Source organism: Phalacrocorax aristotelis, chromosome 1, assembly GCF_949628215.1.
Source record: "Phalacrocorax aristotelis chromosome 1, bGulAri2.1, whole genome shotgun sequence".
In the NCBI taxonomy this organism is placed as follows: Eukaryota; Metazoa; Chordata; class Aves; order Suliformes; family Phalacrocoracidae; genus Phalacrocorax; species Phalacrocorax aristotelis.
Genome location: NC_134276.1, coordinates 165,976,033 through 166,003,216, shown reverse-complemented (window position 1 = coordinate 166,003,216; position 27,184 = coordinate 165,976,033). Strand labels below are relative to the sequence as shown.

The 27,184-nt window shown below is 36.0% G+C and overlaps 1 protein-coding gene across 2 annotated transcripts in view; it reads left to right on the top strand.

The window, feature by feature from the left end:
* SCYL2 (SCY1 like pseudokinase 2) overlaps positions 1 to 24,852 on the top strand; it is a 39,283-nt gene extending 14,431 nt beyond the window's left edge. Inside the window, exons 4-18 of one of the 2 annotated variants that reach the window (XM_075080178.1) lie at positions 3,682 to 3,826; positions 4,417 to 4,566; positions 5,149 to 5,370; positions 6,245 to 6,361; positions 8,588 to 8,713; positions 10,175 to 10,351; positions 14,086 to 14,208; positions 15,422 to 15,535; positions 16,019 to 16,151; positions 17,984 to 18,102; positions 18,742 to 18,842; positions 19,601 to 19,667; positions 19,797 to 19,886; positions 20,968 to 21,087; positions 21,685 to 24,852. In XM_075080178.1, coding sequence (XP_074936279.1) covers positions 3,682 to 3,826; positions 4,417 to 4,566; positions 5,149 to 5,370; positions 6,245 to 6,361; positions 8,588 to 8,713; positions 10,175 to 10,351; positions 14,086 to 14,208; positions 15,422 to 15,535; positions 16,019 to 16,151; positions 17,984 to 18,102; positions 18,742 to 18,842; positions 19,601 to 19,667; positions 19,797 to 19,886; positions 20,968 to 21,087; positions 21,685 to 22,335 — 2,455 coding nt within the window. In that variant the 3' untranslated portion in view covers positions 22,336 to 24,852. The remainder of the gene's footprint in view (positions 1 to 3,681; positions 3,827 to 4,416; positions 4,567 to 5,148; positions 5,371 to 6,244; positions 6,362 to 8,587; positions 8,714 to 10,174; positions 10,352 to 14,085; positions 14,209 to 15,421; positions 15,536 to 16,018; positions 16,152 to 17,983; positions 18,103 to 18,741; positions 18,843 to 19,600; positions 19,668 to 19,796; positions 19,887 to 20,967; positions 21,088 to 21,684) is intronic. The other variant, XM_075080182.1, reaches the window with a different exon arrangement.
* The last annotated feature ends 2,332 nt before the right edge of the window (positions 24,853 to 27,184 follow it).

The window sequence follows — 27,184 nt, the reverse complement described above, 5'->3', positions numbered from 1 at the left end:
GTTCAGTATGCCCCTCACAAAAGCCTAAGGAAGAATGAAGACAGCTCTCAATACTCTAAAACAGTAAATAAACTATTATAGGCTAAAGGGCCTAGGGTCATCTCAGTCATAGTGTATGCAAGTGAATCCTAGAGTATATTCCAGGCTTCTTCCTAAAATTGTCGCAGTGTTTTGATTGACTGAGCAGCAGCATCTGTAATTATTTTTCCTTGAATCCTGTACTTCCTAAGAAAAAACTAAGATTTATACCTTGGAGTGCTAAGAAAGCTCTGGTGTTCTTCTTGTGAATCTAAGCCTTGTGAGTAAAATTAACAGTGTAGTTCTGTCAGAGTTCTCATTTATGAGTTTTAGTAATGCCGTATGCTTCGCTCCCATTGTTCTTCTTTCCATACTTGGCCTGCTCAGCTACTGGTAGAAACACCAGTAGCTCAGAACCTGTCCAAGTGCTTGATATGCCAGAAACTGATGTAACAGTTTTTGGAGGGCGTTCAGAAAAGAAGAATTTGCTTAGAGAGTATTTGTGTGTGTGACCTTGTGCAAGCATGCTGTAAGATTTCTTTAGAACTGCTCATCTTTCTAGAGGGCTTATTTGTGAAGAAATCTGTCAAGGCTCCTTCTGGCAAGGCTGTACCTGGTGGTTTTTTGTCTCCAAAGTAACATACAGTTGTGTTGAACTGTTTGCAAGTCGCCCTTTATTCCTTCTTTCTGGGGCAAAGGGATACTTGGTTTGCTTGCAGACCTGAAGTAGATATAGAAAGAAAGGCCATACCTTTCTGACCCTAGTGTGTAGGTAGCTTTTCCACTATTAATATAATGTTTCTACTCCAAATTACTAGTATTCAATGTAATTATGTTTAACAAAAATATATATATTATGGTGGATAGATTTTTACATGCATTTATATAATGAATAACTATGTATTTATACTAAATATTTAATATATATACAATGTATTTACTTACAACTGGTCTTGAATTCCAGTAACAGCACAGATGAGCAGTATTATTCTATATTTAACTTGTTATTGTATCACAGGATAAAGAAGCCATATTCTAAGTTCACTCATACTGTCATTACTACACATTAAAAATAGTACTAGTGTGAAGAGTCTCAGATACTTAATTTACTAGATGTTCCATCTGTTGCAGTTTTTCCCAAAGCTTATGCATTTTTGGCCATCACTTTTATTTTTAACTTGTTTTCTTTTTATTATGTTACTCTGAATTTCATTTTGGTATCATTCAGCTTCTTTAGCAGTTTGCTGCACTGTATGGCAGACATCAGCTTCTGTAGTATTCAGTTACTTTAATTAGATTTGCCCAATCCTTCTGTTACTCTGGTTTGGGTCCTTATTTAATTAGCTCCTAAAGTAAAAAATACACAGCCATCTTTTTATTCCTTCAAAGTGACAGCAATCAGAGTTTACGTTATGAAAACCATTGAATAACTGTTCCCTAGCTATTTTCTGTCATCTATGCCTTAACCATATGTCGTGGTTCAGCTGCAGTTGGCAACTAAACACACCACGCAACTGCTCTCTCACTCCCCCAACCCTGTGGGATGGGGGGGAGAATTGGAAGAGCAGAAGTACACAAAACCAAACCAAAACAAACAAAAAAAACCAACCACAAAACCACCACCAAAACTTGTGGGTTGAGATAAGAACAGTTTAATAATTAAAATATTAATTAGAATAATAATGATTATGATAATAATAATGATAATATAAAAAGGAAAAGGGAAAAAGGGGAAAAAAAAAAACCCAAAACATAAACAATACAGCTGCTCACCACCCACCAACCGACACTGCTGGTCCCCGAGCCACAATTGCTGCCTGCCTCCCCCAGCCAGCTCCTCCCAGTTAACGTACTGAGCATGGCATCATATGATAATGGAGTATCCCTTTGGCCAGTTTGGATCTGCTCTCTTGGCTGTGCCCCCTCCCCTCCCGGCTTCTTGTGCACCTGGCAGAGCATGGGAAGCTGAAAAAGTCCTTGACTAGTACAAGCACTACCCAGCAACAACTAAAACCTCTGTGTGTTATCAACATTGTTTTCATAGTAAGTCCAAAGCACAGCACTATGTCAGCTGCTGTGAAGAAAATTAACTCTACCCCAGCTAAAACCATGACACCGTAACTAAATGTGTAAGCTCTGTGGTAAAGTTGAAGTCAGACTGAAAATAAAGGACTTTGTCTTTCTGTGCTCTGATTCTTCTTTGTGATTACCACAGAAATGAGGTTTATAGCCCTAGTTGTGTTAATAGAAACATGAAAGGGATGGCATTAACAGAATGGTAGGGAGGGAAGCAAGCAAAGAAGTTCTGTCAGGTTGGCTGACAGTTATGAATCGATGTATTTTAATATTAATTTTTCCTTCAGAAAGACAGTAGATAAAACTGAAGTAAAACTAAAATCTGGATGAGTAATAAGAGGTTTGCATGTTTTCTCAGCCTTACTTCAGAGAGCAAGCTTGTTAATTGAGATACATAAAAACTATGTGGTAGATTCATGGTGAGGCATTGTATCTTCTGTGGTATTTTTAAGAAATGAACAAAAAATTAGGCTTCTGTCTTCTTGCCTGTAACTTTATTATTAAAAAATGTATCTTTATTACTGTTAACTCAGTCTCACTTTTCTGTGTTCATACTGGTGCTGTATTTAGTGGTCTCATGAATTATTCATCCTTCAACCAGGCATGTGTGCTACCATTCATGTAATGCTTTCTCCAAAAAATCATTAAAACGATTAAGAAGTGAGGTGCAATGACTGTCCAGGGCCTCCAGTGCTATGCAGACCAGTATGAAGAATGTGGATATAGAGAGTGACTGTGTCTATGTTACATGAAGTTTGTGAAACTGAGACGCATTATTTTCAGGACTTAGACATTTGAAATTTTGAAGCACAGTGTTGCAACCAGTAATTTCATAGAACTGTAGAATCATTTAGGTTGGAAAAGATCATCAAGGTCATCATGTCTAACTGTAAACCTAACATGGCCAAGTCTACCCCTGAACCATGCCCTTGAAGCACCACATCTACACAACTTTTAAATATGTGCAGGGATGGTGATGCAACCACTTCCCTGGGCAGGAAGAGTGGCTGGAAAGCTGCCTGGCAGAAAAGGACCTGGGGATGTTGGTCGACAGCCAGCTGAATATGAGCGGGCAGTGCGCCCAGGTGGCCAAGAAGGCCAAGAACATCCGGGCTTGTATCAGGAATAGTGTGGCCAGCAGGAGTAGGGAAGTGACTGTCCCTTTGTATTAGGCTCTGGTGGTGAGGCCGCAGCTCGAGCACTGTGTTCAGTTTTGGGCCCCTCACAGCAAGAAAGCCATTGAGGTGCTGGAGCGTACGCGCAGAAGTTTGCTTCATCTGTGCTTTTCAAACACTGTTAACACAAAAATGCATAAACAAGACCTGTTAGTGATGTATGTGAATGTTAGAGAATAAAGTAACTTAAGCTGATTTCTATATTCAGATATTTTCGAATACTTCAGATATATAACTATTTCCTTCTAGTATAATATTATTTATAATGATTCAAAACCTGAACTATACCATATTTTTGGGTAACACCAAGTGTTCTGGTAATGTATAATATGATGTCTGTATGGTTCTTTATTTGCAGTTGAGAGTTTTTAGCTTTATTTACAAGAAATGTTTTTATGTATTTCCTCTATAGAGATTGCTTGGCATTTTGTACAGAACCAGTCTGTGCAAGTTTAGCTAACGTTCTTGGCAGCTGGGACAACCTACCTTCTCCTTTACCATCTGACATTAAAGAATACAAACTTTATGATGTGGAGACTAAATATGGTTTGCTTCAGGTATGACACGGGTTGTCCTTACAATTTTCATGTGCTTTTAGTATTAATGATTATGAAGTTTGTAAGCTGCCAAAGTTTTGTGTTCCTATAGTAAATCAAATAATTGGGAAGTGAGAGATGATAGTGCCCTCTCACTGTAAGTATAAGAGAGGATGAGGACTGGAGGCCTAAGTTGCTACTGTTTTTGCTTATTCTGACATGGAAAATACAAAATTGAGTGAATTTTTATTTTCCATATAGACGTCTGTGCTACAGCTGTCTTTTCCATATGTAAATCTTTTCTGTCCCTTCTGTGGAGGAACAGTAGCTCCCAGGTTTTATTTGGTGAATACGTTGATCAACTTTGAAAACCATTTTTGTTCTTATGCTGTGATAGTTAATCGGCATTAGTAATTTCATCTGCTGGTTGCCCATCTGTGTTTAATTTCCTTCATACATGATTTTTAAGACTTAGCCTAAAATACTGCTGAAAAATTGTTTCTCAGTTAACTTATCAATTTAACTGTGACCTCAGGAACAGAATTTTTGTAAATGTCTTACAGGATATTTGGGGAAATATTTAACCTGAAATAATGATCTTTTATTAACAGGTTTCTGAAGGCTTGTCATTTTTGCATAGCAGTGTGAAAATGGTCCATGGAAATATTACTCCTGAAAATATAATTTTGAATAAGAGTGGCGCATGGAAAATTATGGGCTTCGATTTTTGTATCCAGTCAACAAATCCATCTGAACAGGAGGTAATAGATCTTTATCGTCATTAAATTTCAAATTCAGATCTTTGAACCCGGTTTCATGACCTTGCATTTCAGTACAGAAGAATTTATTTAATATTCCTCTATATTTTGTTGGAGGGAAGTTTGACCATACAGCACAAGTCTGGATTGAAGTGATGCCTTTGTTCATTGCAGAAGAAGAGCCAGAGTCAAAATAAACCAGTGATGGATTCAGAGGCTGAAGCCTGTGCCACCTCTGCTCACCTGCATGTTGGATGACATGCAAAGCTACCTAATTTAGTCTGTTACATCCACTCAGTGCCTGGTTGCTACCTCCTAAGATGAATTTCCATCATAGCTCATGTTTCCCTCTTACAGCAGTGCTTTGATTTTATATTACAGTTCCCAGTTATATTAGAACTTAACTGCATCAGCTAATCATGCTAAGTTACAGACATAGATTCTTAACAGTTTTGCTTTACTCTTTTTCTGTTTCATTTGTAATTGAATTTCAGTGGATGATTTATTTTTTGCTGCTACAGTTTCTCATTTAAAATGTTCTTTGAAAATCCCTAATGAATGTACTTTCTTTTACTTCCCTTCTAGCCAAAGTTCCCTTGTAAAGAATGGGATCCAAACTTGCCATCCTTGTGTCTTCCAAATCCTGAATATCTGGCACCAGAATATATTCTCTCTGTGAGCTGTGAGACAGCCAGTGATATGTACTCTCTAGGAGCTGTTATGTATGCAGTGTTCAACAAAGGGAAACCAATTTTTGAGGTCAACAAGCAGGATATTTATAAAAGCTTTAGTAGACAGCTGGATCAGGTATTTGTTCTATTAGTGACTGCTATTTATTGATTTTCATTTTTTAAAAGTTACTGCTTTACAATAGATTTAAATACTTAAAACACAATACCAGTGCTCCAATATAAACAATCTGATAATGGTATCTTACTTTGCGTGCTATCTTTATAACAAGAAAAAAGAATCTTGGCAAAATACGGGAAATAAAAGTATGTGTAGAGAAGGTTACATATACCAACTTTATAAACTAAAAATTTCATTTTTCACATGATTTCTCTGTAAACCTGTTGAATGCTGGTCTTGTGGAATAAGTACTTTACCTGTTGGGGTGAACAGTGTGAAACATGAGGCAGTGAATGACTTATTTAGGACTGTTGAAGATGGCTGAGTTTAGAGTGATTTGATCACTTGACATTGAATTGGTATGGCCTTAGCTATTGGGTATTTCACATTTTTTGTGGACTACGAATATTAACAGAAGACAGTTACCTGAATGAGCTGACATAATGTACACTTGTACGCAAGTTTCCTCTGTCGTAACTTCTTCGGGTGCCCATTGCCTTAGTTGTGTGACTGTATTTTAATGCGTGTAGACAACACTGCAGATAATAACATGTACCTGTTTGAAAAATACTGGGTTTGTGTTCTCTGATAACCTGAACACAATGAGAAGCTGGAAATAGGGGAATGTGACCTGAAGCAGGTAGGCTGTTGGGAGACAGAAAGAAGACTATGAGGGAACAGAAGCAAATGGGTTATAAAAGGGGAGAAGGGAGGGATATCAAAGGTGTGGGTGGAGAAACCATCAAGAGGACATAGTCCTGTTGTATATTGGAAATAGTTATATGGAGGATTTTCTGACTTCATGGTGCATGTGTTTAAATTACTTACACAGCTAAGCCGTTTAAGCTCCAGTACTCTTCAGAATATACCGGAGGAGGTGCGTGAACATGTAAAGCTACTCTTAAATGTAGCTCCAGCAGTCAGACCAGATGCAGATCAAATGACTAAGGTCAGTTCATGGAAAATACAGTAGCTGTAGGAAATAGGGAAACTAGTGTTTGATGTGTAGAAATAATAGACCTATTTTGAAGTGTTTTCCTGTTAATCATTTTATTTGAAATGTTAAATATTTTTAAACTATTTTGGAAATCATTATGTTAGTTGATACCAAAAGTTGTCCTTATGCTGACCTTTATTAATATGGAAGTGGGTGCTGAGACAGGATTTAGAATAATCATTCAATGCAACACTATTTTGTTGCTTTCCCATACAGTTGTAAGTATTTTCTACGCTATGTTTTTATACAATTCAGTCTTTAAAACTGTATTGGAAGGATTTTAAAGCCATAAAATGATAAAGGACAATAAATGTAAGGATTAACTCTTGGGTTATGATTTTCGGTGTATTCTTAAATATGCAGCAGAATAGCTTAAAATATATTTGAGCTTACTTGCCATAATAAAGCAAAATTTAATTGTAAGTTGGATAATTTAAGTTTTAACTTTACAAACTCTTCCTCCACTTTCCTATCTGAAAGTAGAAGTTAAAAGCATGTTGTCTTATACCCTGTTTTCTCACACCTGATACTTTTAGGTTCCTGCTTATAGATTTGCTTAGCTAAGCAATTTTTTTCTTTCTTGTCATATAAAAAGATTGTATTCAGAGAGAGAAATCAGTGTCTTAACAGGTGGAAGAAATAGTGAGTGAAGAAGGGAGGGGGAACAGGTAATGGTTCTGCCAACATACATGCTGAAAGATGGGAAGTGAGGAAATTGGCAAGTATTACTATCAACTCACTTGTCTGAAGGACTACAGCAAACAAATCTGTAAATGGTTGTATTGAGCAGTATGGTTTTATAAAGATGTTAAATCTCTTCTACCACGTCTGCACTGTAGACTGAGTTGTAGGGGGGAGATCCTAGAGCTTTAGTACTACAAGCAGTTTGTTATGGCCAGCATGACATGAGCTAAAAGGGAGCTTGAAATGGGCAAGTTTAACTAGTTTGTGTTAACCGGTGTAAAATTCCACAATCACATACATTTTGGTGTGTGATCTAGAAGACAGACTTTAAGTCCACAGTGCAGACTAGCTTGAATTCTCTGCTGATAGGTTCTTTTCTTCTGTATTGCCCTACTCCAACCTGTGTTTCTGATCCTTTTTGTCTTTACTACCCTATTATTATTGGCTTCTCTTTCTGCCTTACAACAGAGCTTCTTCAAACATTTTTACAGCCTTTCTTTTTGCACAAATTTTCGAACTGAAAACAAGTGTCTAAATAGTCTGAGAGGCCATGCTTTGTCTTCAATTGCTGCGAGCCTGTGGTTTGATATATCCCTCCCTAAAACTGAGGACTAGCAGAAGGGAAGAATCTTATCCATGCAGGTTTTTGAACTCAGAACTTTTTATTCCAGTCTGTGTAGGTCTGGGATAGACACTCTTCTACTCTTTTCATCCATCTGCTAACTGAAAGCCTAGTATTTGGAGTTGGATTTTTATATAAACAACCTTGTTATCCCCATGCATTTTTATCAATCTTTCATTAACGATGAAGCAGGTCTATCAGTATTAATATGATATACAATGGCTATAGCTGAACCCCACTGGTATTCTGTTGGTGCCATCTTTATAAGCCCAGTCTATGTATATACATTGTTACACAGTACTTAAGAAGGCCTGTGCCCTCTTTGCTGAAGTCATGCAAACATGGGAGATCATGTGAGAACTGACAGTGGACAGAATTTACAAGTGGGTCTGAATATTGGAGAGAAATTTATATAATTAAACATTTATTGCATATAAATGCTTGTTGATTCATTGTAAGTTTCCAGGGGAGGTAGCCAGATCTGAATGGCCTAGTAGCTAATCCTTTGTTGTAATATTAAATAGCGTAATTATTCCTAGGAGGACTTTTAATCAAGTTTTTTACTTTTCATTCCATTTTTTTGTAGGCAAAACATTGTTTCATATACAACAAGGTAACCTAGATGCACATAATATGCATGGGTTTCTTTAAAATGCTGGGGAAAATCCATCTTAATAATCATCCTTTATCTGTGAATATTATACTACTTAGTATGTAAAAATGTACTTTTCTAATTGTTAGTTGCAGGCACATCGTTATAGAGGTTTACTATAGTACATGGGAAAGTTAAATAGATGATTATATTTTGGAATCTTTGTAACAGTGTCAATGTTGTCTCCCTCCAGATCACAAGCTTTTAATCTTATTTTTAGATACCATTCTTTGATGATGTAGGAGCAATGACGCTTCAGTATTTTGATTCGTTATTTCAAAGGGATAACCTTCAGAAATCACAGTTTTTTAAAGGGCTACCAAAGGTTCTGCCAAAACTACCTAAGGTATGTCTGTATGATGTCTTGAAATAGTGAATTTAAAAATATGTGACCGTTTATTAACATTCTGATTCTTGGAATGCTGGACTTCATGGAGCACTGTACCATAAAAAAGTTGCCATGAGACTGTCAGTATAGTAGGAAAGAAGGGGAGATAGAAAATAGTTGGTGTGGATTACTCCTCATCTGTCAATAATTCTTTAAATGGAAAACACAGATTGTGCTATCAGTATGTTTAAGGAATCATCATTTGCATGTCCTTTTGTAGTTCATCCCACTTTGAGAGTTGTCTTCTCTCCACCTACAAGGCTTTCCCTTGTTTCCAGATGTTATCATAGCCCTTTGAAGTCATCTTGCCACCTTTTCTCCCAATAAAATTGCTTCAGGTTTTTCCATAACAAGGCAGTACGTTAATGTTGAATGATGCAAAGCTTCCTTCCCTCAACAGACTAAGTGCTTTCTTGTGCTAGCAGGGCCCAGAAACCTCAAAGGCAAATGTCTGTCATTACAGATTTCTTCTCTGTACTGTTAGACACTGTGTCTAGACTGACTCCTTTTCCTTTTGTGGTATTCCTTAATTTATATAAGGCATAATGCTTATGTGGTAGAAAAATACTTTTAGTTTAATACATAATAGAATAACTGAGCTTCTCAACCATTGCATTAAATTTCTCTATTTTTAATTCTGCTTTGAACTGCACAGTGCAAAATCAGACTTCATGTTTAATACTCTTGTCTTATTAATTCATTAGTTTTTTCCTTTGATCAGAATCGTTGATGCTTTGAATTTGGAAATAGATGAGTTGTATTTCACCTAACTCTACACAGTCACTGACTGACCTGATCATCTTTAAGGCATTCTTTTTTTTTTTTTTCTGTCATTCATTTTTTTCTGTCTTGAAAGTATATTTTATGAGGGAAGGGGCTGTGCCCTTGAACTGTGTGTTTCTCTTTATTGACTTAAAAAGCTCCACAGTAGACATCCACAGTGTAAATACCTATTTCGCCAGCAGAATCCCTTTTAGGGAATGTGCCTGGAGTTTTACTGGGAGGTATTAGGATTATGTGTTTGTTCAGTGAGCGATGGGGTACTGAAAAACTGATCATTTTGGAGGGGTGATAGGGTCTTTTTAGGGTCTTTTTTAAGAAAGCGTATAGAATAAGGTTTTCATAATTCATGTGTGTGGCTGAAAGTCCTGTTTTCTGTACAGTTAGTTGCTTTTTGTTGACCTTCACAGTTGTTATAGTCTCCAGTTACGTTTTGAGTGCAAACAGAGAAAGAAAAGTAAGCAAAGTAATACAATGTAAATTAGCTACAGTATACTGTGAAAATAAGAGTTCAAAACTGAAAATTTTCTGTCTGCTTTTTTGTAAATATCAAGTTAATGCAAAAGCTGTTGAGCTGGAACAATAGTAACTTACTGCAATGCAGTACAATGTGATGTGTGCTTGTTTCTTTTCTTTCAGCGCGTTATAATTCAGCGAATTTTGCCTTGCCTGACTTCTGAATTTGTGAATCCTGATATGGTACCCTTTGTCTTGCCTAACGTTCTCCTAATTGCTGAGGAATGCACCAAAGAAGAATATATCAGGCTCATTCTGCCTGATCTTGGTCCTGTTTTTAAGCAGCAAGAACCAATCCAGGTATGTCAATATTGTTCAGATTATAATGTTTCTCTCTGGTGTTTTTTCCCCTGAAAAATAACTAATTGTTCTATTTCCCTTTTCCAGCTTCACACAGATTGCCCAGCCTGCTCTGTAGTTGTCCAGGCAGTCAGTCTTGATTCATATGAAACAGATTTTTTCTAGGAAACTCACAAAGCATCTACCCCTGCTTTTTTAGATGGGTTTTCTGAGGGCATATTTGCATTTATAGATGAAATTAGATTAGCAAAAAAAGAAATATTTAATTTACCACTTGATTCTTATTTTGGTTGGTTGTAGAAGGTATGTTTGTAAGCATTTTATCACTTATCTAGCCAGTCTGAGCAGGGTTGTACAGTACAATATTTGCACATATTCTACAAGTAACTGAATATATAATTTTTTTTTCTTGTATCCAGATTGCTGACACTGGGATCATGGGGTACAAAAGTTGTAACTTTGACACTCTCTTAGAAGTGCTGTTTATTGATAATAATAAAACAGTGGTTTATTTGAGCGCTGTGCACAATTTGTGAAATTTGTTTCATTTCATTTGACAAATGTATTGTGTAAGTAAAATACACTTTTTTTCTGTTCTTTACATGCATAAACGTAGTAAGACATTATCATTACTGTAAAGGAGCAAAATATTTGCATCCTTTTGTCAACACCAGGTGCATGATGATTCCCGAGAACTCTGTCACTGAGTTAGGCATTGTGCCTCCACAGATAAAAGGCAGCTACACATTCCTTGTAGCTCACCTTATTTTACTGCTGGATGCTATTATTTCTGTGCAGAACACTTAAGGGGCTAGATAAACATGGGAACGAACAAGTAGACCTTTTATTTCCAGGTTTCAGAAAACCAGATCAGAGAACTTTCATTATGCTGGGGAGGGAGGAAAGGGGGCAGTTGTGTAACTGAGAATACCTCAGAAAATTAGAACTACTTAATGCTGTTTACTTTTGGTACACTGAGGCTTTATGTTAGCTTTCTTGCTGTCTTGAAAAAGTTAAACATCTAACTGACTGAAAGCCAGTGAACACCTTATTTGTGCTGTTTCATCTTAAAAGGTGACAGTGTTTTGCTACCTTTAACATCAGATTTGTAAGACAGTCCTCACTGCAAAAAGTTTGTCTAAAATTATATCTAGAGCATAATGGATGCAAAACTGTTGTGTTTTTTTTTTTTCTTGAGAAATGAGGGAACCAAAATACAGACTCGGGGTCAGCTCATAAAGAGTGAGCTTTGTGTATCTTTCTAGATCCTATATATTAAATTCTTATGTTGACATTTTTAATGCATGCTAAACATTAGGTGGCGTATTCCATTATCATTTCTGTGGTCTTTCTAGTACGGCAAAGTTTGTATAAGTAATCTAGGACAAGTTTTCAATGTTAATATATCAGGAATTCAGGGAAAAAATATAAAGGTTCAGAGAGCAGGGGACAGAATTCCAGTCTGACTGTCTTTGTGCAAGGCAAAAATGTCCAGTTCCTGTGTGTCTGTACCTCACGGAGAGGGGTGGATGGGGAAGGTGCCAGTGTTTCTTCCAAATGCTCTCAAGATGTTTTAGATTTGTACGAGGGGCCTGTTGCTTGGCTTTCATAGGATATTTGAGTTGGGAAGTGAATGTATCATAGGGAAGCTGCTGTAATTCAGCATGAAGAAATTGTTATCCAGTGCTCACAATGCCTTTGTATGAGGGAATTTATAATATGAAAATGGAATATTTAGTTAAACTACTGATTCATATCGTACTCTTGGAGTTAGCATGGAGTAACAGGGGTGCTGTAAATTCACATCCTGGCTTACTCTGGCGTAGCTTCCCAGTGTAGACAAACTCTTAATTTATATCTAGGGGAATCCACAGAGAGTTAGGTGATGTGCTGTAAATTCATATTCTGTTTCAGTACACCAAAGTGTACGCCGACAAGTGCTGGGCTCTTTATTAATGAATGAAGCACATCTTCAGCATTATTGTTTAGAGTGCAACTGCTCTGCGTGCTTTTTAGATGGTGTGTGTGAATCTGTAACGTCTTAGTTTCTACTTAAATAAGAAGTATAAGAACATGATCCTAGAAAGGTAAAAATAAAATGGGTTCTTTGGAGCAGCATGAACTACATTCTAGTTAAAGATGGGTAGAGAAAGATATAAAAAATGATTCAGCTTTATGTTGTCTTACTTGAAAAGCATTGACAGCCAGTGAATTGCTTCTGTGAAATGTAAATGACTATATAGTATGATGTTTAACTTAAAAGCAGTCTGTTATATGTTCAAACATCTGGTTCTTATTTTAAAGGAGCTTTTCTAGTTACTAAGTAACAGGTTTCATTCATGTCCATTTCAAATTTGCAAAAACAAATGATCCTTCTCCAAAACTATACATTTAACTAGAAACTGTTGTGCCACAGTATTACAGGGTTGCTACACAAGAGACGAAAAGCATTATGAGCTGTAGTAGGTTTCAAAAAGCCAAGTTTAGGACAAATAAAAATTCCTTACTGAAGAATAATTACAAAGACTAACTTTAAAACTGATCTGGTCCGTCTTGCCCTAGTTCTTCCAGATGTAGGGATATTGCATCAGAATCAACGTTCATGGAATGAATATATGAGTTTGTGTGTGTATGTGTACAGTTATATTATAAAATTATACAATGAGAAAACACACATTAGCTGCTGTTTAAAATAATTTCTTTTTTTCCCCTGTAAAGGAAAGCAAATGAAAGGAAGAAACTTGTAACCTTTTTGGTTTCTTGGTACACTTGTATTTCTACACTCTGATGCTTCTATTTATTTGACATACAAGCACTGATTGCTATGTATTTTTAGACTTAAAAATTGAAATCTCTTCCTCCTGTGAAATACTTGGCTTTTTATTATTAATGTGGTACCATTCACCACAATTTATCCATCTAGTCTAACCCGTTTTCTAAAAGGAGTCTAGATACCAACGCATAGTCAATGTCACCTGTAGCAAGTTGTCTCACCTATCTGAGATGAGGCATGACTCTTAAGAGTTACCTAGCTCTTTGTATTGGAGACTGAGCCTGGATGAGTGGCTTAGAATAGCAGCTAACTTTTAGATGGCTATGCCTAAGCAAGGTGAATCCCACTATGTGCTATTCTAGTGTTGCTTTTTAGGTTAAAGTAATGTGAAATTTTTTTTGTTTGGGATTTTTCATTTTATGATATACAATTTCCATGTGAAATAGAATAAATGTATTTTGTGTCCATTTAGTAGCTGCAATATTCTTTTCGCTGTGTCCCATATTTTCATTCTAGATACAGATGGAATACAGCTTTTATATGTGGAGTTCTGATCAAATGCTTTGAGGACAGCATATGAGCCACAGTTTTTTGACAGTTTAGCTTTTTCAGCAGTCGCGTGTATAAAGATTTTTCTGTGGGTGGATTTTAACAAAAGACCATGTTGTAAACAGAAACAAGAACTCCTTCCTTAGCCATTATGATTTCTTATTTCAGAAGGATTAGTCTAGAACGTGCACATTCTGTTTAATTTGTATTTGCTGTTTTTAAAATGCAATAATATGTCAAAGTGTTTTTTGTCTTCCATGCCTTCAGGCAAGCAACATGGTAAGTGATCACATTTACTGAGTTACAAGAAAACTTCTGAAGTTTTTATGATATGATACAACACACTTTAAATTGTGAGCATCTGTTTCTGGAGTTAAAACTTTTGGCTTCTGAATTGTCCTTCTTTTAATAGATCTTGTTGATCTTCCTGCAAAAAATGGACTTGCTTCTAACCAAAACTCCACCAGATGAAATAAAGAACAGTGTTCTACCAATGGTTTACAGAGCCTTGGAAGCACCTTCAATTCAGATCCAGGTATAGTAACTGCAGCCTTTATTTAAAATAATTTTTTATTGATGAGCCAACTTTTTGTATACTCATGTGTGTGTTTACTTGAAAAAAATGATAAAGCTTTGTAATATCCCTGAATGGTGAGAGATTAATGTTTTGTTAAAGAAAATCTGTTTTAGTGAAGTAAAACTTAGTTCCCTTATTTTCCAGGGAGTAACCAGTTGACTGTTGTTCTAGTGCTCTTAACCATAGCAAAAAGTAGGATGTGCATTTATACTACATTGCCTGTGCAGCAAAAACTACGCAGGCATGTATGCTCTTACCAGTCAATGAGAGGTGGCTTATTCTGAGGTGGTAAGAACATGTGTGCTGACAGTTACCTTGGAAGACCTGATTTGCTGTGAGATCATACTGATATACCTTCTGGTGACATTTTTATGTATCTGTGTTTTAATTTTTTCTCTTTATGCTTTCTCTACCTTTCTAAGTTTCTTTTTTTCTAAATCATTCTTCTACTGGAATTAACTTCCAGTTATCCAAAGGCATTCAGGAGTGGGAGGGGGATAAACAAACAGAATATTTCTTAAAGAAGGATTTGGATAATCAGATGTGACTTTTACCTTTGCAAAGCCTTTGTAATATTATGGAGAAAGGTTTTTGTTCTAAATACCTGGTGTGAGTTTTTTGTCAGTATTAGGAGTTTGGTTACTCAGGGATTTACTTGCAACATATACTTAATATTGCTGTCTGATTTTTTGAGATTGGGCTGAAATAGGTTCTGGTTTTTTCTCTGTTGCTTAAGTACGTTTAATCTTGATATACTCTTTCATCTTTCAGCGTATTGTGCTGCTGCAGTGTTGTTGATAGCACTCATTCAGATTTGCTTGACTTATGTAGGAAAATGTTACAGCTTGATGTAATACAAGGATTTTTATATAAAGGTGTTTCCTGAAAATGCAAGATATTCTTGCTATCCCAGTATTTTATAATAAAATTTTTGAATACTCTTTTTGAAATCTATATACATGTCATGATGCTTTATTACTCTAGCTATTTTTAAGTGACTCTGATAGGTTAAGGTCAGCTTAGTTGAACATGATATTTCCTTAAATATTTCCTTAAAAGGAAAGTTTGAAAAGACATTTTAAACTAATTTTGATCTTGAGTAATATTAGTACTAATTTTATAATAAACATGCATGCATCTTTTTAAACTTATGCAGATTTTTTTTTTATAGGAGCTATGCCTAAACATAATTCCCACATTTGCCAACTTAATAGATTACCCATCAATGAAAAATTCATTAATTCCAAGAATTAAAAACGCGTGTTTGCAAACCTCTTCTCTTGCTGTAAGTATCCTAATAATTTTATTTCGCAGTCCTCAGAAAATGTTGTTACCTTCAATTACTTCGGGCTTTTTGCTGTTGTGTCTTTAAAGAAAAGCCCATGAGTGTGCTCTCATTTATTCTGAGATTTTTCGTTCTTACTTCTTACAAATATGAAAGCACTGTTTACTTTTTTTACTCTAAGAATTTTTAGAGTTGTTAACAATTTACTGTGTTAAGAGTAAGATAGAAATTGTTGAAGTGTTTTCCACAATAAATATGTTAACAGTGTTTGTCATACAGAAAAGGCCAGGGTCTGTGAGCAGTGTGTAACTATATGTATTTTCCTTTCATGACACAAAACTTTTTTTTTAACTTGTCTTGAATATTCAGGTGTAAGGTTGTAGTTTCAGTAGCACCTGTTTCCTTCTGAGTTTTGTAAGTTTTTTTTTTTTTCTTAGGCAAAAATATAGTAAAGCTTTTTTTAATTCTTATCATACTTCACAGGTCCGGGTAAACTCACTAGTGTGCTTAGGCAAGATTTTGGAGTACTTGGATAAATGGTTTGTGCTTGATGATATTTTACCTTTTCTACAACAAATTCCATCCAAGGAACCTGCAGTGCTGATGGGAATTTTAGGTAATTAATACTTTCAACTTTCTCCTTTTTTGTGTTTTGATGTTGTAAATCTGAAAGCTTTCTGAGTTATCATTGACAATGTTTGCACAGTGTATTGCTAAAATGACTATTAAAAACTTCCTGTCTCTGGCTCTTAAGTATGCCCCTCTGCAGTTACTTTATATATTGCTGGTACTTCCGAACACTAGTCCATATATTTGTGGTCTTCAAGGCCCAATGCATTTCTGAGAACTCATTGCCGTTCTTGGGCTGTGACACTTTCATGGACTGCATGGTCCACACAGCCAAAAAGGCTGTTTTCCTCAGAAGAGTATACAATCTGCCTTCTTTCAGATGCCTGAGCACCTTGCTGGAGCTTTTAAGATGTTACTGTTGCCTTCTCTTACCATTCTTGCATGTCAGATGCTATAAAGGATTGTCTGCAAACCTACTACTCTTCACCACAGGTCGTGTTAGACTCATTTTGTTGGACATTTTAAGCAAACATGGCTGCCTTTGCACTGAAATGAAGCATAGTCTGGGTGAGGTTTCACAAAACAGCTAACAAAACCTAAGGACCTGATTTGTCTGCAGTGGGAGGCCTCACTCCTAGTTGTGCTTTCCTAGTACCACTCTGGTGCTTGCCTAACTTCAGGATGTGTGATTTTAACAACTTGAATGGGCTCAAGGAGACCAGAAGACCAGAGTCACTGCCAAGAAAGAGGTGGGACTGCATGACCAGTCTGGAAGACAGTGACCATTTTTCTTATTGGCAATGAAGTAGTAGACAGAAGGCCATTTGTAACAAGCCGAGCTGTACTGGTAGCAGCACTCATTAAACACTGTAATAATATGTGATAGTAGCATTATTTTGATTTGCTCAAAATTAGCAAGAGGGCATCTATCAGTACTAATTTCAAGATGCCTCTTTCCTTTAATCCATGCAGCTCTGACTTGTATTTGCTGTCTGAGAGTGAAGAACAGCGTATCTTTTACCTTAGGTGCATTCTGAATTCTATTTGGATATTCTAGTGGATAAGTGAACCCTAGTTTGGAAATGATGGGCTGAAATCAATTTTATATACTTGGGTTTTCCTTTTTTCCGGAATTATAATACCTTCCATCTTGTGCGTAATATCTTCTTTGGCCAGCTGACAGCTCTGTTCTAATACTAACCACAGAAAGTGAGGAAAGCTTGTTCTTTTATGCTAGCACGTTCTGTGTTTGACACCAGAGGTGGACTATTTAAGTGGAGGAATCCTCCTCTGCGAAACACTATAGAACTTGTTGGATTAACATTGGATCCCTCGTGCCTGCCAGTATTCTTTTTTCAGTGATTTTAGAACAGATAAAGACTGTGCTTGATTTCTGATCCTGTGCATAACACAGCCCCAAACTTTAGGTAAGAATCTTTGTAAAATGCTATCAGAGACCACTGTGGTAGTTGCTCCTAGGTGCTTCAGTATGCCAGGAGAGAACACATCCTTAGTTATCACAGCTTAATTTCTCAGTGGGAGTTTGTCAGTTTGTGGTAACTAAGTTGCACATGACCTGTTCAAAAATGCAAATTCTTGGATAGTTGACCAGGGCAATGCATTGCCTAATATCAGGTTTCATAGCTGCAAAGTATTACTTTGGACCACCTCTTGTTCTGAACTTTGGGAGAGCCTTTTGCTATGATATGTTTTTTTGTGGATGAGTACTTAGCTTTTATGATTCTATTGATCATGTTTGTCCCTGTTTGCACACAGAGCCAATATATATTCAGATGGTCGATACATACAGAGAGTGCTGCTTTGTTCCCATTGCTTACTAAACTTAACAATTTTTGCTATTTTGATGTTGTATGTCAGGTATTTACAAATGTACATTTACTCATAAGAAGTTGGGAATTACCAAAGAACAGCTTGCAGGAAAAGTATTGCCCCATCTGATTCCTCTTAGTATTGAGAACAATCTTAATCTCAATCAGGTAGGAACATGACTGTGTTGCGTGCTTTTAGACTAGATTTAAACTGTTGTCAGAGAAAAATCCATGCATTGCTATATGTCTATCTCTGTTGTAAAAGCAAACAAACAAAACCAAAACACTTTCCACTGTTATTGTATTTGCATGTTTAAAGCTTGTTATTTTTCAGTGGATTTAACTGATCCAGTATAAAATTTCAAAATTAATACTGTCACCTTCCAACTATCCTGTAAAAGCAGTTGGCTACTAACATAATTACAATTCAAATTAAAAGCTGAAGTACAATCTTAATGTTTCTTCCCTTGCTCTTGTTTGTAAATGTTGCAGATAATGTAGAAGTGCAGTCGTAGGATTTTTTTGAAAATTAATCTGGTAATATTAATCTGTGGGGGTTTTTGTGGGGGTTGCCCCACTTTTTTTTTTCTTTTTTAAAATTATATATATTTTTCACTGTTTCAGTATGCACTCTGCTTGTAGTTGGGTACCTAGTGGAAGATAGTGAAGGTGGATTATAAATTATTTAAAAATCTGCACTTTATCTGACATTGTATATTGTAAGTTTTATATGGGATATTACCTTTTAAGTTATATGTGTCTGAAATCTATCAGTGCAAAATCCAAACTTGTCTGTTTCTTTTCCAGTTCAATTCTTTTATTTGTGTTATAAAAGATATGCTTAATAGATTGGAGGCAGAGCACAAAACAAAGCTTGAGCAACTTCATGTCATGCAAGAGCAACAGAAGTAAGTGTTTATTTACGTGTGTATTAGAGAAGGAACAAATGAGCAGAGATAATTTTCAGTTAATTTTGTAGCCAATGTGAGAAAATTCTAGTCATATCAATGAAAAAATCTAGGTAATTCTTACTTCAGTAGTTGAGAATTGCCTCAAATAAGCACAGTTGTCACCAAAGTTTTATTAGTCCTAGAATGATGATAATATTGTGATTTCAATGGTTTTGTAGAGTAAAATCCTTTGGTTTTATACAGTTCAGTCACAGTTTATTTTGAGTCAATAATTTTTAATTAATTTATTAAATGTAAAAGTTAATACTGAGCTACACTAGTACAGTTTATATCTTGCTTCTATATGCTAAGATGCTTTTCTGTAGTCGTTGAAAGCATAAACCATACTGGAGAAACATAAACATTGCAGCCTTTTAGAAGGTGGTGGTATTTGAAAATATTTAGAATTATTGTGTGGAGTCTGATACGAGGTGAGATTTCTGAGTCAAATTAACTTGGACTACCCAAACTCTATGTTGTCCCCTTCAAAAGGAGAAACTAAGACCATGTGAAATGATCATTAGGAAACCTTTACAATTTAGAATATTAACATTTTCCAATATTCTACAGTCCTCCTATAAAAATAGCAGTGCTCTCATAATGCGGGTTTTTTTGTACTATTTAAATGCAGAAGAACAATCTGTGTTGCTGAATTGATGTTGTGAATATGACTGTGAAGTTATCGTTTTGTAATATGTATGCTCTGCACTATATAGGTCTTTGGATATAGCTAACCAAATGAGTGTGTCTGAAGAGCCAAGATCTAGTAGTACAAGTAACCAGGTAAGCAACAGTATTTTATTGCGTTGCTTGCACATAGAAATTTGAAATTTAAAATTACTTAATCAACATTTATGTTACCTTAAATTATAACATTTCAAATAACTAAGTTTTGCTTTTGAACTTAAACAGATTGACAAGGTATTTAATACTAGTGGAACTGACCTTCTAACTGGTGGATCTGAGAGTAAAGAGAATGAGATGTCATCAAAACAGAAAAAGGTGTGTTTTAATTTGTTTTGGAATCCTGTTACATCCATTGGTCTAAAACAAGGCTGATACAGTTGCATAAAAAGAGTATGTGTAAATATTTGTTGTATTTAAAGCTTTACAAGAAAAACTAACTGCTTTTGTATAGCACAGCACCATACATCGTCACATGTGAAGGCCCACTGAAAAATGTTCAAATCATATCCTTGAAAATATCTTTGAACAAAGTAGGCAGCAATTAGGATGATAAATTTTTGGTCCTTTTCTTTCTCCTTAATTATAGATTTCAATGAAGCTGAAACTTCAGCAGTGGATTTAGATAGGAAAATCAAAATAGGTAACTTTATGATAAAATTACAAATTGAGATGAAAATAAAATGTAGAATTTCATGTAGTGTCAGAGACTAACATCTACTGTACAATTCAAAGTTAAGTGAAAATGAACAGTCAATATGGGGATAAATACAAGAAGCAAAGAAGCAGCATGACATGACTTAGACTATTAACTATAAACTATTGTAAAACACTTTTCATGCTGTTAATGAAGTAAATGGGTCTCCAGAATCTAGTCACTTTATCATTTTAATTTCTAGTTATCTGAACCCTCTCACTAATTTTGGACTGCGGGGAATGATTTTGATTTTATCCTTTGTCATTAACAAAAGTAGAGTTAAAATCCTGAAAAGCCTCTTATGCAATCTTAAAATTCGCTTTCCAACTCCATGGTCAGTTGCAGTTCTATATCAAGTGCTATTTCGTAACCATATAAAATAAAAAATGGTGAAGAACAGTTTTTCTTATTCCCAACATTAAGAAGACAAAGCTAAAACGGTTTTGTTGTGACACCTCTTTATTTGAGATCTGCTCAAATTTCTCATTATGCTAATTATAATACTGTGATTATTTGCTTTAAGTACTTTTAAGCAATATGATAAATATTGTAATAGATTTTGTGCTTATCCACTTTCTCTTTTGCATAAATAATATGTATTGTTCTATCTCATACTGAAATGACAGTGCTATTTATGAAAGAAAAATATCAGTGTAAGAATAACTTCTGTGCAACTTACTGTCAGTACTTTCCCTTTCAAAGGCATCGCTTACACTTGAAGAGAAGCAAAAGTTAGCTAAAGAACAAGAACAGGCACAGAAACTGAAAAGCCAGCAGCCTCTTAAACCACAGGCAACTACAATAACACCGCCAGTGAAGCAGGTGAGAAAGAATGAATTACCACACTGTTTCCATTGGAGCTGTGATGCTTTTTCCTTACAAGTGCTGCGTACATTTAGCATGTTTTTAATCCTGCAAGTCACCTTTGTTTTCACTGGTAGTACAATGGCACAACTGAGAAAAACTAAAATAAATTTTAATCTGCCTTCCATTTGCATCATTAGCAATATTACCCACTTTATAAATTGCAAGAGTTTCCAAAGGAATAATTATTATTGGAAGGCCATTGTTCTAGATAAGGCAAAAACACATATTAAAAAAGGTTTTGTTCTGAAGAGTTTATTACCTGCATATATAAAGGGCTTGGGGATAGGAATGGGGCATGTAAGCAAATGTCGCAGTAGTACTTTATGTATAGTCTTAGTTGTCAAATTAAAGCTCCATAACAATTAGTTCTAAGTAGCAAAGAATGAAAATAACCTAATTGCTTTTGTGTATAGTTACATTTTCTGTTCAATTCCATGCAGAAAACTCTGTTTTCTGAAAAATGAATGCCACTTTTGCAGGAGCAACGATAAAGACTGTTGCTAGAGTGTTTGTAAAGAAAAAACACTTAACTGCATTTTATGTATTTTGCAGACAAAAGACTTGACGGATACCTTGATAGATAATATGTCATCTTTGAGTAGCCATTCTATCAGCAAAGCTAACGTTGCATCTTCAAACAGCTTCTCTTCTGTCCCTTCTATGGGCGTTGGAATGGGATTTTCATCACCTATTGACAACACAAAGAGAAATATCACAAACGGACTAAATACTAATCTGGGTTTTCAGACAGCTGGATTCAGTATGGGAGCTGCTCCCACCACTCAGAATTTCTTCAGTGGTCCAGGTGCCACAGCAACAACCAAGATGAACATTGTACCGACTGCCAATATGCCAAATTACAGTCCCATGAATGCTGCATCTGCAATCTCTCCGCTGACACAACAAAACAGACCCCCAGACATGTCTGCTTTAGATAATCTTTTTGGTCCTCAAAAACCCAAAGTTAGTATGAAACAGTTGGCTCAACAGAAATCAAGCCAGTGGGTTAATCAGTTTGTACCCCCACAAGGGTCCCCAAGTGCAAGCGGTTCAGTCTTGGGACCTCAGATGAACATGATAGGACAGCCTGGCTTTGGCATACAGGGTAATCCTTTCTTTGCTCCTCAGAACTTTGCACAACCAGCAAACACCATGACAAACAGCAGCTCAGCTAGTAATGACTTAAAAGATCTTTTTGGGTAAAATGTTTTGTTTTCTTCTTTCAAAGATCAATGAAATTTGGATCATGGGTAAGCTGATTAACATCTTTTTTCGATTAGTAAAAGCATGACTTGGGGAAACCTTCAACCCAGCAAAGTAAAGACTTTTGCACTGGAAAAAAGACTTGATTTTGCATTCACCTGGTACTGCAGTGGAATTGCATAAGTGCAAAGTCATCTTACATGCTAAAGATTTCCTGTCTCTTTACTGAACATCAGAGCACTGAAGGTAGGATGCATATATTCAATCAAAAAAGAAGCAGCTAAATATTTCAGAACTATTCAGAAGTGTACTCAATCAACTCCTGTGAAATTTCCTACAAAATTTTGTTTCTTAAATTCAACAAAAATGCTTAGGGGGTAATAACACTAGCGAACGCAGTCCTGCAGCCCAGTCCTTTCCATGTCTGCTAAATTCTTATTGATTTGTGTTGCCTGAATTTGGCACAAACTGTCATTTTGCCATATGACAGGTTGCAAAAAGTAAATTCTTATGCTGCCTCAAAAAGTTTTGTTAGCCGTGTTATGCAGAAAGATCTCTAACCAGTAACTGTGTCAGAGGTTAAGGTGAGGAAATATTTTGTATTTCTTCTCTTGTAAGATAATTAAAATTAATGTGATAGTAAACTACAACAAGACTCAGGAGGCATAAGAAGTTGTTTTAAAATTTTCTGCATGTTTGGGGCAGAGTAAGAACACTGCTCCAATGGTCATGCTGGTTTACAACCTGTTTTATAATGCGTTGTTACCCATCACATAGCAAAAGCAACACACCACTTAAGCACGATTTAAAAATACACGTGGTGGCACAATCACATTTATTATATATTCCAATGTTTTGGCTAATTTGATACTGCTTCTAACTGTGTGAAAAAAGAATATGAGTAGTTACGGAACCTCCTAAAAAGAATGTTCTCTGTAAAATTCAGATGTTGACTGCCCCAGCTGTATAACTAAGCGGCTCTGTGTAACTAAACACACACTGTTTAGTTACACCGAAATATCTTGAATTACTTAATAGATTTTTACTCCATTGGGAAGATGCAAAAGGATTGCATTGTAAATGTTGCACATGGTTACGTGAAAAAGCAGACTGCCCAAACTTGCCTTGACTAGAATAAACAACTTTATTTTAATTTTGTTTTAACTCAAGTCCTTATGAAGGATAGATGAATATGAAGTGAGTTCTCAAATACAGATTTGTAAGCTCTAGAATATAAGGTAAATACACAGGTATTTCAGATCCTTTTTACGGTATTATTCCAAATTTAATAAAGCTCTCCAGAAAACCAAACAGTAGTTTCTTCTACTTCCCAGAAGGTGTATGTTCAGCTTTCCCATGATGGACTCTCTGCTCTGTCAGATACTACTGTTGGGTTTTAACTTTTTCTTTCCTAGGAATTTCAGGAGCTTTCTTATGTAATATTTTGAAGACTCTAGCTGGGTATTTTGAGAAGGAAAGAACTAGTTACCTTTTTTATGGAAAGCCTACATGCTTTATTTTTCAAAGCCTTTCACTGAAGAAATTGTTCTTTAATTTGCTGCTTAAGAAACCAAAGGGCCTTATGCTGTAAATGTGACTTGTATTTTGTTATATTTCCACGGATCTAAGCGGTAATAGCATTAAGCATATTTCTTAAAGAACTGTTTATGTATTATAGCTGCTGCCTTAGTCCTCTTATTTTAAAATACCTGGGACCAGTGAAATTGTGGTGTAGAAAACGATACCTAACACATTGTGATGCTTATGTGCTGTTAATATTGATGGCAAACATTGTAGGTTACGTTAAGATATCTGTGTAAACTTAAGAAAATACTAGAACTGTTAAAACTGTTTAGGGTTCCTAGTACTCTATACTCTCAGTCACACTAATGTCTTCTTTTATGTCAACTTTTGAAAGCTACGTTTTGTTAGGGTAACTTAGGGAAGCCTTTGGAGAATTACTTGAATCTGTATTCCTCTAAATTATTTGGAAAATAAGTTTTTATTAAAAATAACATCTCTTTAGGACTCTGCAATGTATTAAATTAATGTATTCATGGTGAAGGCAGTCTTAAATGTCCGTGTCCTGATCTGGGGTTTTAGTCCCTAATCCCCCTGGACTGGGGGCATTTCAGAACTGGATTTTAATTTAACCTATCGGAGGGAAAATTAACTGGAAAAAATGATCAAATTTTATATGCTAGACCTAAACCGTGGGGTTTGAGGTATGTGCTTTTGGGATGGGCTATCTGAGAATATAACCTAATTTGTAAGAACAAAGTAAAAAAAATCCTACAAGTTCAAATTACGAGAGGCTCTTCTATGCAGTGGTAATGTGATGGAATAAGATCTGTATCTGGCTCAAGTAACATGAGTTTTTTTCTACTTATATTTGAGAACATAATTTTGATTTCTCTTTTGTGCTGCAATTTTCAGAATGACCAGAATAGAAGAATAACAACAAAGAAAGCTGAAAAGGGTACTTACGAAAGTTATAACAAAATTTTCCAGTTATTTAAAAATAAAAAAGAAAAAAATATCTTCAGTTAAAATTAGAGGGTCAAATCCTGCTTCCTTGTAGATGCTTCCTGCTTGGTGTGTCAGGAAGTTGAGTGTGTGTGAAGTTCTCTGATTACTTCTTCTTAACTTAAGGAAGGAGGATTTGCAAGAGGTAAGTCACCAAGGCCACACACCTCTTTGCTCCGGCTATAGTAGTTTTTCTTTAGGAAGCCTTGTCCACTTGATCTCTGCACTCACAAGTCGTCATTCTGAGGCCCTGCAAGAGGCTGGAAGACTCGTGTCGTGGCCAGAGTTAATACCATTGTTTGAGAGCAGCAGTTGTACTTCACATCCAAGTTGTTGTTTGGGAAAGAGTAGGAGAAAGGAGCAATGTTACAAAATGTGGGCATTCCAAGGCCGCCTGTTGTAGATGGAAAGCAGTGTTACATCTAGCTTGGCCTGAAGGAGAGGGACTGCCTAGCCCTAATGCAAAACAAAATGGAGAACACAGGTTTGAAATTGGTATCTAATTAAGAAATAGAAAATTCTGTTAGTGAAAAAGTAACCTTATATAAAACAAGTTGTTATTACAATGCCTTGAACAATACTGTAACTGACACAAAATTTCTGCCCTTTGTATTCAACCTCATTTAAAGGAAAAAGTGTGGAAGCCTGGCAGGTTATATCATCACCTTACAGCCTCCACCGTGTGCACCCACTGAGCTCACCCACTGCAAGCAGATCTTCATTCTACTGTGGAAATTAGAGCAGGGTCTGGGCTGAACTGCCCAGCCCACCTAGTATGCTTTACGTTCGTTTGTGACGGAGAGGTAAAAAGAAGGGAGTAAGTTCCTATTTTTTAATTGATTTATCTAAATTATGTTTACTACGAAAGGGGAAAAGAACTGGAAATAGCTGCACATCTTAAATACAAGCATCGGTTGTCCTTTGGCTGCTCTGGTGTATGCTAAATGAACATGACTGCACAAGGCAGCAGTGATTTCCATATTAGAACTGTTTGATCCATTTGGTTTTAAGTATGAAAGTCTCTGAAGCATCCTCTGAATACTCAGCCTTAGAAAACAAACTAATCCTGCTAGATGGAAGGATGGTATTAAAGAGGCTTGAAAAACTGCTGGGGCTGATGGAGGGGAACCTTGGAACTGCTGAGTTACAGATTGGCTTAGAAGACCCTAGGTCTGCCACTCAAGAGAAATGGAGTGAAACAGCATGTTCCATTTCAAGGATGAAGGGGGGACCAGATTTTCTGTTCCTTTTCACACAAGTGTTGTGAATAAGGCACAGAACAGCCTGTGGAACCTGCTTCTGCAGGAGGACAGTGCTACCAGAGTAGTCTTTTGAAGGGTAAAGGATGCCGCGAATTATCTGGGAGATGGGGAGAGAAATTTTACTGGGAACATCAGTAGAAAGCCTTAGTTTTACTGAAGATATTAGGCCTTCCTCTCCCAGTGATGATGTGAATTAGAAATGTCTTGGGGAAGTTGTGGCTTTGTAGGTCTGCACAGATGCTGAGTACCCCAATTAAAAGACTGAATTTTTAGATGTATAGGTGCACAACATTTCAAGCCTTATTATTTAAAACTTTCCTTTTCTGTTTTGTCTTTTTAGCAACACCTGTTTCACCTGTAGTACCCTGTTGACCTTTTAAAGTAAGAAAAATGTGTGTTAACTTTTGTATTATGACCCCTGTTATAATGTTATCTATGTCTGTAGATAGATAAGTGTATATATAGATTACAGGATTTTAGATGTTTTCAGTTCAATTGCACCAACAGAGAAAACATTAAATGAGAAATTAGGTTTAAATCAAATTCCCCAAGGCTTCCACACAGGCTAACAATTATATGATACTTTTGTTATATATTATAAATTTACATGCTCTAGCCTGCATATATCTATTTAACTTGAGCAGAAAAAGAAGGATTTTAAAATATAAGTTTATGAACACTGGATCTCTCATTGCAGATGAAGTTTTTGGACTTTAGAGTGACCTTTGTTTATTGATTAGGAGTTTTTTATTGGGGGTGGGTGGGATATTGCTGATTTGTGCCATTTCCAATGAAAGAAATATAGGGAGGGGAGAACAGGAAAAAAAAAACCCTGTTGTATATGTGACCTTTTTTGTTCTTTGTTAAGAGATATGCTGCATTTTATATACTCATTGTGAACTTTGAAATAGCTGTGAGGAAACCTATCTGGAGAATTTAAGATCATTTAGCTGATTTTCAAGTGAGGTCCTGCCTTGTACCTAACTTTCCATTAGGTTTTGACTGCTCTTCAAGAAAATTACGCAAGGCAGTAAAACCTTGGATTCATACACCAAATCCTC